This window comes from Solanum lycopersicum, chromosome 7, assembly GCF_036512215.1.
Source record: "Solanum lycopersicum chromosome 7, SLM_r2.1".
In the NCBI taxonomy this organism is placed as follows: Eukaryota; Viridiplantae; Streptophyta; class Magnoliopsida; order Solanales; family Solanaceae; genus Solanum; species Solanum lycopersicum.
In genome coordinates, this window is record NC_090806.1 from 6,518,678 (window position 1) to 6,532,103 (window position 13,426).

Genomic DNA, 13,426 nt, shown 5'->3' on the forward strand with positions numbered 1-13,426 from the left:
TCATTCATCCAAAGAAGAAAGTCAGCCAGCAAGCCTTTTCAAGAACTCATACAGAAGTTTGCAAGGGACCTGGTTCCCGCATTTATGAGGGACCTGGTACCTGCAAGAGAAATGAGTTGTGTCACCTTTTTGGTTAATCCCTAATCAAACGAAAATGACTCTTTAGTTTCGGTCTGCGAACTAGAAATTCGAGTACGAAATTCTATTGACCGAGAGTAAGGTATTAGGCATCCCTCAAGTCCAGTAGTTCTAGCACGATCGCTTTTATTGACTTATACTTATCTTGATATATTTTTGGATAATTTGTATCTACGTGTCATGGTTTGCTTATTTTTTAATTGTTGAATTTTTTTAGTCATAAACCGGATGCATAACTATTTTGTTGTACCATAGGTACACAACCAATGACAAAATTGTATTGCCACACAATAATGACTACAACCCTTACAGGCAAGAACTATTTCTTTCTTTTGCCCTTTCGGTAGTTCACAATAACATACCATAGTGACGTATAAACATACAATACCATTAACTATTTCTGGCAAATAAAATTTATTTCCTCTCAAACCTCCCTTAGAGGTGAATTTTGATATATATTATTTTTTCTCAAACCTCCTATAGAGGTGAGTTGTGACATATATTCAACGCATAATGACTTTATCACATCTTGACCCATTCTCTTATAGAATGGTCGAGCATTCACGATACTCATCACAAGTCACATTCTCTTCAAGGAATGGACTAATCATTTATATGTACTTCATAAATTTGCATTATAAGTACATTGTCATGATTTTAAAATTCATCATATTTCCATGATACACCTCAACATCACTTTGAAAGATCAAGTGTACCATCACTTTATCTTCTTGTCTCTTGATGGAGGATTTATAAACTTGTCAAATTATTGGGTCGACAACATTCACAAGTCTAATGACCTTTCTACCATTTTGATAATAAAAATTGCCTTCACATTTTGAAGGACTATTCAAAGAACCAATAGTGTTCTTCCTTTTATAAAGATGACTATTATAATTCCGTCATTTCATGCCCCTTTTAATATCGTTAATCATTTGTCATCTTTCAGACTAACTATTTACTGCTATCACATTCTTACGATAGAATGGAGCAAGTGAACATGTGATTTCAAAATTATCATATGTTGCTACCACATTCTTTTCAAGGAGTGAAGCAAATTCAATCTCACGAATTTCAAGACTTTTTTACAAAGCCTTAATCATTATTATATCATCACTATGGTGCATTGACTCAAACTCAATGTCTTATCCATATAAGGCGCATTAGGCCAAATTCTATGGGACTTGAACTCAATCATTATCATCATGGTGCATCAAAACTTAAATTGATGTCTTACCCTCTTGGTGCGGTAGAACTTACATCTACCGTCTTACCCTCAAATATTTTTTTAATGGTGCATCCGGACTTTAACTTGATGTCTTACCCTTTTGGTGAGATTGAGCTTGAATCCATCGTCTTAACCTTCAATCAATGTCATATAAGTCAATACTCATAGAACTCAACCATGAGCCTTTAAATGAAATCAAGAATTATAGGAGCAAATTTTGTCAAAATAAGATTGAAAGTTTTCTCACCTCTAGAAATTGTAAATATTAATAAGTTCATCATAATTAACACTTAGAAAATCAACATGAAAATTTACTTATTTGTCCTTCAATTCTTTTCTGAAAAGAAGAACTGTTAGTATAATCATAAACCAATCTATAAAATTCTTAAAGTAAAATAAACCAATGTTTCAACCTTTTCATATAACACATATATTTTAAAAGAAATTATTAGTATAAGAGAAACTTTTGAAAATATAAATGTGTAACAAGAAAAAATAAATAGAACATGTTCCTACTCACAAGTGTTTCAACTAAAACACTTTTGCGAAGTGCTACAATTTTTAGAGCATATTAGTGCTGATAACGTGTAATAAAATCAAGCTATGAAAATATAATCATAAATAGAAGTAGATAGAAGAAGAGAAATTTTGTTATTATTCAAGTGTATATCAAATGGTGATTGATATCTCTATTTATAATGTTGAAATATCACTCCCAAAAGTTATTTAACTAGTAGATACATAGTTATCTACATTATTATTCAAAAGGTTCATATCATCTAGGAAATACACATACATGAATTTAGTAATTTATGAATAAACCAAATAGTCATCCAATACTCAATGAATTTATAACAAGTTGGAAAATTTTCATCTTTGTCTAAAAGTCAAAATTTAGACTTATACTTTTCTTTAGTCTTTCCCACTGTCAAATATCAATATTTTATTATGATTAGATAAAGAAAAAATGATTTAGGAGTTTAATATTATAGTTTTAAAAAGGAAAAATTATTTAATTATACATACATTACTATCATATACTATATTTATTTCTAGTTTAAAATAATTATATATATTATCACTTTTAATATTTATATTATATATTTTTTAAAAATATATTGGATACAGAAAATTCTTAAAACATGATTTTAAATAATTATTTTAAATTTAAATTCTTTAATTAATGAGTCATTAACAAGTCATTTTTTTAAAAACTCAAATATGTTGTTTCCCCCACCCCACCCCCAGTCCACCAGCCGCTTTATTTCGTCATCTTCTCTATCTTTTTACTCTCTTTTTACCTTCATTCTATTCATTGTCGGGTAAAATTTATTTATATGGGATATTTATGTCAATATAATATATGCATGTCATGTATTTAATTCATAGTTTATTTTACTTAATTTTAATTAATTAGCATGTATTTTACTTCATTAAATCACATAATAATTAAAATTGAATTAGTTTGGTATAGACACCACGTGCGAGTAAATTTTTTCCATACATGTTTGTATATTTAAATCATCATTGTACGTATAGGCTTATCTCTATTATTTTCTTGTATATCTTGATTTTGTATGTGGGTTAAAGTTCATAATGTTCTAAAATACAATTTTGAACTATAAACCTAAGCTCTTTATGTTTAACAACAGAAAAAATTGCTAATAAATTTAATTTTTCGAGACATAGATTCTGTTAATATAAACCTAAGCTGTTTCTATTAAAGATAAGAAAAAGTTAAAGCTGGTAAATTTTTAAATACTTAAAGACTAAAATTGATAATTTTATAATTAAGTGATTAAAATTGATAAGTGTGTGTATAGGTGACAAATTTTTCAAGAACCATTTTTAGACCTATTTGGATAGACTAGTGGTGCACATCCCTCGTGTTGCCTTCCTTAACCTTTCAAACTCATTCAATCACCAAATAGCTTTTAATTTCATCCTTTATAGTCCAGGATTGGTATAACATATTTCCAATTGCAATTTTTTGTAGGTCTGCTGTGAGCTTGTTCAACTGTAAGTGTTCAAACTCTTGTTGTAGAATCTATTCAAGTCACAAATTGAAATGAGGACTGGACTAACTGCTTGAATGCTTGACTAAAACCCTAGTGAACATTATGTTATTGCTTTTGTAAAATGTTTGTATTGTGTGCTCATATATCTTAGATCTTTAATTAAATGAAGAACCTCTTTCATGAACTAACCCAAACTTTCTTTTATGGGATAATAACATATTGAATAAGAAAGACAAGTTACATTTGAAGTAAACAGGAATAATCGAATTATTCTTCTACTTGATTGCTAAGCCCTACTACTTGTAAACAAAAAAAGTATATACTCCATATTTCACTACAAACACTTGAGAGTTTTCCCAACATTTCCACCTTTAATTTTGTCCCAACTATTATAGAGACGACGACATTTGACCAAGTACTGATACACAATTTAGGACAAAAGTAGAGGATAAAATGGCTCATCTTTAGTCCTAGTGCCACCCTTACCCCTTCTCATACAAATTAAATGCTCCTGCTAACGTCCTTCTTCCACTGTAATCGTCACCTGATTGTTGGATGCAATGTATTTTTCATCGGAGGAAGAAGAAGATGTGCTAGAAGCATGTGTCCTTATTACAAAAGCTGGTCTATTAGGTGTTGGAAGGTTACTACCTTCCCCTCCCAGCATTAAAATGACATCTGACATAGTAGGACGATGATTTGGATCTTCTTGTACACACAGAAGCGCAATGTTTATGCACTTTAGTGCTTCACTTCTGTTGCATGATTCAAGTAATGACTTCTCTATTAATTGTGTCTCGGCTTTTTCTGTCCACAGTTTCCATGCCTGTGATCATTTTTCAATCAGAGAAACAAAGCTAAGAAGAAGATATAGTAATTAGGTCATGGGAAGTTTCTGCACTTACATAGCCCAACAAGTTTAAGGCTTCTTCCGACTGATAAAATCCTGTATTCCTTCTTCCACTGATTATCTCAAGCATGACTACTCCGAAACTGAAAACGTCTGATTTGATGGAAAAAAGTCCATCCAGTGCATATTCAGGAGACATATAGCCGCTAGAGATGAACAAAACATTTGAGTATAAGATTTTATCCAAAGCTCCTTTTGTAAGAAATTATTTGATATTATACTTACTAGGTCCCCACTACTTTCTTTGTATTTGCTTCTGTTACTTTTCCTTCAACAATTCTTGCCAAGCCAAAATCTGAAATCTTCGGGTTCATCTCCTCATCTAATAAAATGTTACTGGTTTTTAAATCTCTATGAATGATCCTTAGTCGTGAATCGTGGTGAAGATAAGATAGACCCCGTGCAATGCCCAATATGATGTCATAACGTCTCTTCCAATCCAATAATTGACAAAGTGTTCCATCTTGAATCATTGGAAAAAGTTTGGTATGTCAATAAAACAATTAGATCATTATAAGAAACATATGACTTTGAGAATAAGGAACTTAATAAGGCTAACTCACCAAATAGGAATGTATCTAAACTTTTATTCGGCATATATTCATAAAGTAATATTTGTTCCGCTGCATTGATGCAATAGCCCAATAGCCTCACCAGATTTCGATGTTGAAGCTTTGCAATTAGAGTCACCTCATTCTTAAATTCATCTATGCCTTGTCCTGATTGACTGGATAATGTTTTCACTGCAATTTCTTTTTCACCTGGAAAGATACCCTGCAAAAGAATTTCATCTCATTAGGTCAATGAGGCCATGCCAGTCCACATAGATGTAGGAATGAAGTTTTAACCTTGTAAACTGGACCGAACCCTCCTTGTCCGAGCTTATTTGCAGTTGAGAAGTTGTCTGTAGCAGCCAAAATGGTCTCCAAGTGAAAGTAAGGAACATCAATCGCTTCATCACTGTTTTCATTCATCAATACTTTTGCTTCTCCTTCAGCTTTGTGCCGCTGAGATTTATATGCCCCTTTACTTCTATCTGGAATAGAAAAGGAGGGATTTCATTACCTCAATTGGATTGAGAATGAATCAAGTCCAAAATGGTATAAGAGAAAATATCTTCCTAAAGCTAGATTCATTCAGCAAATACCTGCTTTTATTGCCATTCTTCTTCTATAGTAAATGTAGCTAATGCTGCTGCTTATGAGTAGAAACATCAAAGCCGATATTGACGAAAGGATTGCTTTTAGCTTCTTCGATCTCTTAGTTTTAGTTTGAGCTGAAAGGCGAATCATTGTTGTTAAGTGCTAAGGTTTATAAGGAATTCTATCCATAACATAGTACTAATATGAGATAAAGAATCAAACTATGTTATACTAACCTTGAGGTGAGCCACGTTTGACAAATATAGTCCTTTCTGATTCAGCTGTGCTGAGTTGTTGCAGATTGAACAGATCCCCTGTCCAAATAGAACAGGTAGCGGAACCATCATAAGTATAAGCAGTGCAAGAGCAATCGTTGAAACATGCAGATCTACACTGTGAGGCTTTCCCAGCTGTGATATTAGTATTTTGAGAAGTGGGTAGTCTTATACTAGAAGTTATCCATAAACTATCTTTGTCTTCAGTAATTGCATTACACTGCACCTTTTGGTCTCTTACACAGCCACTGGAATAGTCCTTTGAATTCCATTCTGTATCTGATCTTGGTTTGAAACCATTCAAACAATTGCAGGTTGCATTCGCTTCATTACAAACTCCAAATGCTCCACATTTAGCATAAACCTCACAAAATTGTCTTGGTTGAGACCAGAATAGATTCCAACCAAAGCCACCACCATCAGGCAACCATGTTTGTTGCTGAATTTGTCCCGAGTCACCCATGATCAACCTTGATATGATTGAATTATCGTAAAGGGAATATGTAAAATATGACTCATTCTCATTGTCTATATAGCTGAAATTAAATATATAGTTTAACCTCATCTCAGGCACTGAGCTGAATGTTTGGCCATCCCATGATCCACTTGCCCAATACTCTCTAGTCCTATTCCATTTTATAACATATTGAGCATTTTTTGGGTCCATTTCCAGAGAATATAATCCCGGTGCTGGATCACTCGAATTCTTCCATGAAACCAAAACCTGTTTTCTTTGTGTCCGTTTATCATATCCAATCTTAGCACCAGGCAAAAAAGAGTGTGTTGGGTTATCAAAACTTTGCCAAAGTAGTAAGGGTGTTGATGAATTTGAGACATCACTCAAAATCAAATTTCCGTCATCACGAAGAAGTGCAGCAACTGAAATATTTGGATTGATATTGTTTCCAGCAAGTGCTGACCAAACTATGCCTTGAAATTTATCAACAAGCACAAGGTTTCCTTGACGAATTATCAACTCAGCAGTACCAAAATCAAGTGGTTTATCCCTATTTGCTACCCAAACTACGGTTTGCCATAAAATAACGTTCTTGTACCATATGCCTAGATAATATTTAAGAGAGTTACCTGGTCTGACGAAACCAAGCTCAAATTTCTCACCTGAAGAGACTAGAGTTTCACCGAATGAAAGAGATTCTTTCGCAGAAATGGTGTCCCTTCCGATACAGAGATTACAGCTGAGACTGAAGCATAAAAAGAGTAGCACAGAGTAACAATTGTTCTTCATTTCCATGCTACATAAGTGTTTACAGAAGGATTTTCTTCTTCTTTAGAGTCCATGAAATTAGTCAAAACAAGTTACCTTTTTTTTTAATTGCCATTTGTTTGATTATTCTTACTTCTACCATATGTTGATTGTTTCAAAATATGTGTGGAAAAAATTATCTGGTCCTTCATTCCACTCTGACTGGTTCTGATTTGTGGAAGTTAAGCAAGAAAAATAAAAACATTAATGTCTAATAAAAAAAAATTAACTATATCACACCTCAAAAGCTAATTCTAAAAGACGAGAATTGCCCTAACTTATAATTAAGGATTGATGTGCTGACCAAATTGACTAATTATCAAGTTAGCATCTCTAGCACTATCAAGTGGTTTATCCCTATTTGCTACCCATACTACTACCCATACTACTGATGCCTATGTATTTAATTATGATATGAATAACTTGACAAATGCCCAAATAATATTCATAGTTCTAGTTTCAATCTTAAAGTTGACTTAGTTTAGGTCTCTTTGTTTAAATAAATCACATATATCTCTACTGCATAAACATATGGTCTTAGTCTCTTAGATATATCTTTATAGAGTGAAGAATATTAACTTTAATTTATTATTTTAACCATCAATTTTTTTTAATTATAAAATGGAAAAACTAAATTTGCTCCACTTATCATATATATAGGTGTGTTGTATCATATATTATTATAAGCATGAACCTCTTAACTCCAAAGTTGATTTATCATTTTAACCCTACAATATCATTTATATATTAATTTATTAAATATATTAGTTAAACCTATTAACCCCAAAGTTGATTTACTGTTTTAACCCTACAATATTATTTATATATTAATTTATTAAATATATTAGTTAAATATTAATTATTATAAATTTAATTTCCTAACAGCCCTAATTTAATTATTCAGAAACACCCATTGTTTGCTGTTCCACTTCTCTTCTGCAACGGTTATGAAGTTTCATTATCCTTCTTCCAAAACCTTTTCAGCTACTCTCATCATCTGTATAAATGTCTCAAATCATATATTATTGCCTATTAAATTGTTTCTCTTTTCTGTGCCTGGATGATATACAGGTAAACATTTTTGGTGCTCTGTTTTTGTTGCCTAATAGTTACAGTCAATTTTTAACAGAAGTGTGATTATTCTTCATTGAACTGCGCTTTTCTTCAGCAAAAAAATAAAATTAGAAAATAAATTCATCGACAAACAGAGAATTGACTCATCGGAGTGTTTTCCTGATCTGTATGTGCTAATAATGACGGCTGCTTAGTTCACCGGCGACTTCAGAATAGTTCAAAATAGTCCTTTTAAGTAAATGTATTAAGGAAATTATTCAGAAACACCCCATTGATCGTTGCTGCCCCACTTCTCTTCTGCAACGGTTATGAAGTTTCATTATCCTTCTTCCAAAACCTTTTCAGCTACTCTCATCATCTGTATAAATGTCTCAAATCACATGTTATTGTCCATTAAATTGTTTCTCTTTTCTGTGCCTTTTTTTTTAACTTTTAATCATTCACTTTTGTTAAATGTTGTTTGTGATTTTTAAACACTGCAGGTGTTTAACTTTGCTGTAGGGAACAATAGACGAGGTCGCTTTGTTAAGGTTAATCTACTTTTGCTGACGTTAATGTTTTGGTTTTGCTCTGTTTTGCTGCTAATTGCAAGTATATGTACACCCTTAGCTTCCTAGCTCATTGCGAGTTTAATTGATAGCTTTTATATGAACTCGCACATTACAATTACTTTTACTTGATAACTTTTAGTGAAGTTAATGAGAATTTTCTTGAAGCTGCATGACCTTTCACAAGGAACAAGTAAGACATGAGCAGCTTGTTGGGTTTTATTTGCCCTGATTTCTTACCATAAATAGGTTTTCCTTTTAGGAAAATGTTTTGGATTGACTAATACTTTTCTTGCAGGAAAAGGTTTAGGACTCTATAAATAGAGAAATGTTCCTTCTCACTTAATCAACATTCACAATGTAGTCTTAACGGCTTTGAGAGTTTTGGTTAGGGAGAGAATTTATGGGTCACAAGCATGATACGTTATCACTTGTGTGAACCTCCCATGTATTCCGAGTTAATTGGTTGAGGTTGTTTCCCTCTGTATTTTGTACTCTCATATTTATAGTGGATTGCTCATCTCCTTTGTGGACGTAGGTCGATAGACCGAACCACGTTAAATCTTTGTGTCTTTTGGTATATTTCTCGTTGTCTTCTTACTCGTGGTCTTTCGAGGTTTGCTTTGCTAGCTTCCGCGTTTACACCTGCTTATTTTCGGTCCTAACAAGTGGTATCAGAGCCAGATTCAATGATGGAGTCATGTTCAGTGGTTCGATAATCGATGATTGAACCAGGTTAGAAAGAGGTGTTCATCTTGATGGGTGTAGTTTTAGCCGCAATCTTTTTTACAGTAATGAAGATTTTGTTGGAGAAATTATTTCAGAGAGGTTCTCTGTGTTGAGACATAAATTTTGCAAAGGAGATTATGGAGAGGAGAAACAAGTTGTTGAAGATTAAGTGAAGAAGGTGGATAAATTTATTTTGTCAGAAATTCAGGCCAAGGGGGAGATTTGTTGGGTTTTATTTGCCTTGATTTCTTACCATAAATAGGTTTTCCTTTTAGGAAAAGGTTTTGGATTGACTAATAATTTTCTTGTAGGAAAAGGTTTAGGACTCTATAAATAGAGGAATGTTCCTTCTAACTTAATCAGCATTCACAATGTAGTCTTAAGGGCTTTGAGAGTTTTGGTTAGGGGGAGAATTTATGGGTCACAAGTTTGATACGTTATTACTTGTGTGAACCTCCCATGTATTCCGAGTCAATTGGTTGAGGTTGTTTCCCTCTGTATTTTGTACTCTCATATTTATAGTGGATTGTTCATCTCATTTGTGGACGTAGTTCGATCGACCGAACCATGTTAAATCTCTGTGTCTTTTGGTATATTTCTCGTTGTCTTCTTACTCGTGGTCTTTCGAGGTTTGCTTTGCTAGCTTCCGCATTTACACCTGCTTATTTCCGGTCCTAACACAGCTGCCACTGCAAGTTGCTGTAGTGTGTAACACTTCAATTCTCTCTGCTCGTAGCCTCAGCCATGTGACTAAACAAATTCATGGCTGTCTTGGCCGCTGCAAAGGAGAAAAATTGTCAAGAAAATAAAATCCAAGGAAATTAAAAAATGGTTCTAGTGAAGCAGCATGTATATAAGCCAGAATCGTATGCATACTGCAGCAAAAGTATCACTTCATTGACAGACTCTTCGTGCTACCACTTAGTAAAGTCTTTCACCATTTTTTGTGTACTGCGGGTATGAACCTCAATGGTTGCCCCAAAATCGAGTATATCATCCCCGTAAATGTATAGCCTTTAGCTCTTACTTTGATACCAATAATTTGAGACATCCCTTTACATTCCTAATATTTGAAAAGATGGGGAAAATAAATTATGGAAAAACTAAACAGACACTAAAAAACTCTTAGTATGCTTTCTTTGGGAATTGATAGACTGACAACTGATGCCTTTTGAAGGTCTTTATGTACCATACATTTTAAGCACAATTTCAACTTCATTTTAGTATTTGTTGGGTACTTTTGAACGATGGGAACTCCGAATGGTAGGGTGAAACTCAATGTTGGTGGCAGAATCTTCGAAACTACAGCCACAACCTTAGAGTTTGCTGGCGAAAATTCATTCTTTCGAGCCATGTTAGATGATAATTGGAATTCAGCAATCACTGAACACTTCATTGATAGAAATCCCGACTGTTTCGGTGTTCTTTTGGACTTAGGCACCAACTTCACACGATATTTGTACGACTGTAATGCATTATAAGGACCACAGACGGGCACAACATATAATAGAATATCATTTGGAAATAAATTTCCAGTCAAGTAGTCCACATCATTCTGTGCCGTTTTTTTACTTTTAATCATTCATTTTTGTTAAATGTTGTTTGTGGTTTTAAAACACTGCAAGTGTTTAACTTTGTTGTAGGGGACAATAGGCGAGGTCGCTTTGTAAAGGTTAATCTACTTTTGCTGACGTTAATGCTTTGGTTTTGCTATGTTTTGCTGCTAATTGCAAATATATGTACATCTTTAGCTTCCTAGCACATTGCGAGTTTAATTGATAGCTTTTACATGGTCTTATATGAACTCGCACATTACGATTACTTTTACTTGATAGCTTTTAGTTTTGCATACCCCACTATATTATGCGGATAAGGATACTTTGTAGATCCTCCTAGGATTGGCCTGACATAAGTTGAACCCTTTTTAGGTTCTCCAAGGTATTGTAATAAGCATAGTCATAAACCCTGTCCCACTCCTCAAGCTTTCCAATTCCATTTCCTCTCAAGTTCAACAATTCCTCTTTCCTATACCAGTGCAATTTTACTGTAGTTTCACTTGGAAGCCAAGCCTGCATCATATAAAAAAAGTGCTCTGTCATAAACTGCATAGGCGTATGGATATACATATTATTTGAAAAATAAAGTGTTCACCTTATTCACAAAGGTTGAGTTTGATTGCCTACTTGTAAGTTGTAATTAATGTCTCGCTGAAGCAGGTTCTCGCGCATTCAAAATAATTGAACTTGGTGCTGCAACAGATTTGAGAGTAGGAATGAATTATATTCCGAAGGAGTTTCTTTTAGATCCAAGGTAATTTCCTACTCTGCAACTTGAAAGTAAATAACATGAATTTGCGTAAGATTGTACATGTTTCACTTACTAAAGAAGTGAAGAATAAAGGAAATAAAATTTACAATAATAAGCATTAGTCTATGTGAGGGAATTATTTATTGATTTTTGCACAAAAAATTGAGCTATGAGTCAGTTATGGGTCATCCAAATAGAATATTTCTCAATTTTCTGCAGATCTTTTTAAAATATCTTCTTTTATCTGTCGTTTTAATTACAGTAAATTATGTCATGCTGTCTTATTTTATTTTCAAGATTTGTGTGCACATGTAATGTACCAAATCTCTGTTTACACTGAATTTTGTACTAATTATTAGCTGTAATATGGTTAGTTTGATGTCACAACTTAGCTTAGCAACAATCATACACTTCATTGATCATCGATGTTTTAACTAGATGAGTTTGCAAATACTATTTTCCTGCCAGCCAGCTTCAATAGTATTAAGATCATCAACAAAAGTACCAGAAATGATCCAGCATGTTTGATAGGACATAAATATTTTCCTATAAGTAATTTTGTGGACAACGATTTTTTGAAATATTTTGTACGAAAACACAATATTTGCGTCCAGTTAAGATATTATAGAATAAAGTTATTATCATAACATGCAAACAGATTGTCCACCAAGGACTTTTCCATTTTGAATTCTATACATTTGCAATATTTTCGTTATAGTAACTTGTTACATTAATATTGATTTACTTCTATTTGAATCTACATTTATCATCTCTTCATGTTCTAATAATGTTAGCGGGTTTCTTGCTATTGGGAACACAAGAATAGGTATTATTTCTCCACCCTGGAGCTTGCTTCAATTAATGTGATATTTATACTATTGTTAGTTGAAGTTGCTCGCTTTTAAAATTTAAAAAGAAAAATAGTTTATGTTTCGTGAATATTACATTCTTGATCATCTTTATTATTAGACCAAAAGAACACTAATTATATAAAAACAAATAGCATTTACGTCACAAATATATATTGTATTAGTACATCCTAGATACTACAACAATACAATGACAAGTCTAGAAGAGCCCGAGAACCAGTGTCTACCAATTCGCAAGTTGAAGAAATATGCAACAGAATGGGTTATTAAAGTCTTAGTCATTCGTTTACATTGCTTCAAATCACAGGTTTAGAAGACGCAAGTAAACCTATACAAGCATAATGGATTCTTCAACAACCCACACTCTACAATGCGTTAGGATCATTTTCAAAATATTTCTTTCATTACTATTATAAGCTTTATTAACATTATATTCTATTATAATGTTTAAATATTAGTATTATTAACAAATAACCGTATTTTCGTACTTCTGTTTAAACACTTCATATTAACTACATGTTTTTGTTACTAATTATTATTAAATGCATCAAATCTTTTTCACTATACAACATCACTAATACCTCATGTAATCATCAAAAGAATAATAAACACAATGTACGCTTCTACTACATCAATAACAATTCACCAATCATTAAAACACAGATTTACAAGAAAAAAATTCACATAGAATGATATTACTTATCATAGCTCACACGTGCAACGCATGTGTCCCTGACTAGTTTATTTAATAAACCTTAGGTTTTTTGGATTTTTGAATTTTTTTCGACAAGTAAATGTGTAAACATATAATTAACTTGTACTTCAAATATTTCTTTGGTCCAATCAAAATATAACTATCTAAGGTATTCCTTCAAGAAAATAACACAAAATACAAGATGAGTGATAATAATAAAATATTCAACA

At 32.7% G+C, this 13,426-nt stretch overlaps 1 protein-coding gene and 1 long non-coding RNA gene across 2 annotated transcripts; one reads left to right on the forward strand and one right to left on the reverse strand.

The window, feature by feature from the left end:
* The first annotated feature begins 3,203 nt into the window (after positions 1 to 3,203).
* Positions 3,204 to 12,986, forward strand: LOC104648170 (uncharacterized). The gene is made up of 4 exons (XR_742238.4): positions 3,204 to 3,385; positions 8,532 to 8,579; positions 11,543 to 11,636; positions 12,810 to 12,986. It is a non-coding gene; the product is annotated as an uncharacterized lncRNA (long non-coding RNA).
* On the reverse strand, positions 3,560 to 7,385 carry LOC138337131 (G-type lectin S-receptor-like serine/threonine-protein kinase At4g03230). The gene is made up of 7 exons (XM_069286713.1): positions 5,673 to 7,385; positions 5,442 to 5,570; positions 5,143 to 5,330; positions 4,858 to 5,068; positions 4,520 to 4,757; positions 4,290 to 4,440; positions 3,560 to 4,210 (listed from the first exon to the last, which is right to left on the reverse strand). The coding sequence occupies exons 1-7, from the start codon at positions 6,961 to 6,963 to the stop codon at positions 3,899 to 3,901; spliced, it is 2,520 nt and encodes an 839-aa protein (XP_069142814.1). The 5' UTR covers positions 6,964 to 7,385; the 3' UTR covers positions 3,560 to 3,898.
* Positions 12,987 to 13,426: the final 440 nt, after the last annotated feature.

Bases quoted from the DNA above. Each gene is read 5' to 3' on its own strand.
- LOC138337131 (XM_069286713.1), bottom strand. From the start codon at position 6,963: ATGGAAATGAAGAACAATTGTTACTCTGTGCTACTCTTTTTATGCTTC. The intron at 5,571-5,672 runs GTTAGTATAACA...TTCGCCTTTCAG, and splicing joins CAAACGTGGCTCACCTCAAG to CTCAAACTAAAACTAAGAGA. The intron at 5,331-5,441 runs GTATTTGCTGAA...TTTCTATTCCAG, and splicing joins AAGAATGGCAATAAAAGCAG to ATAGAAGTAAAGGGGCATAT.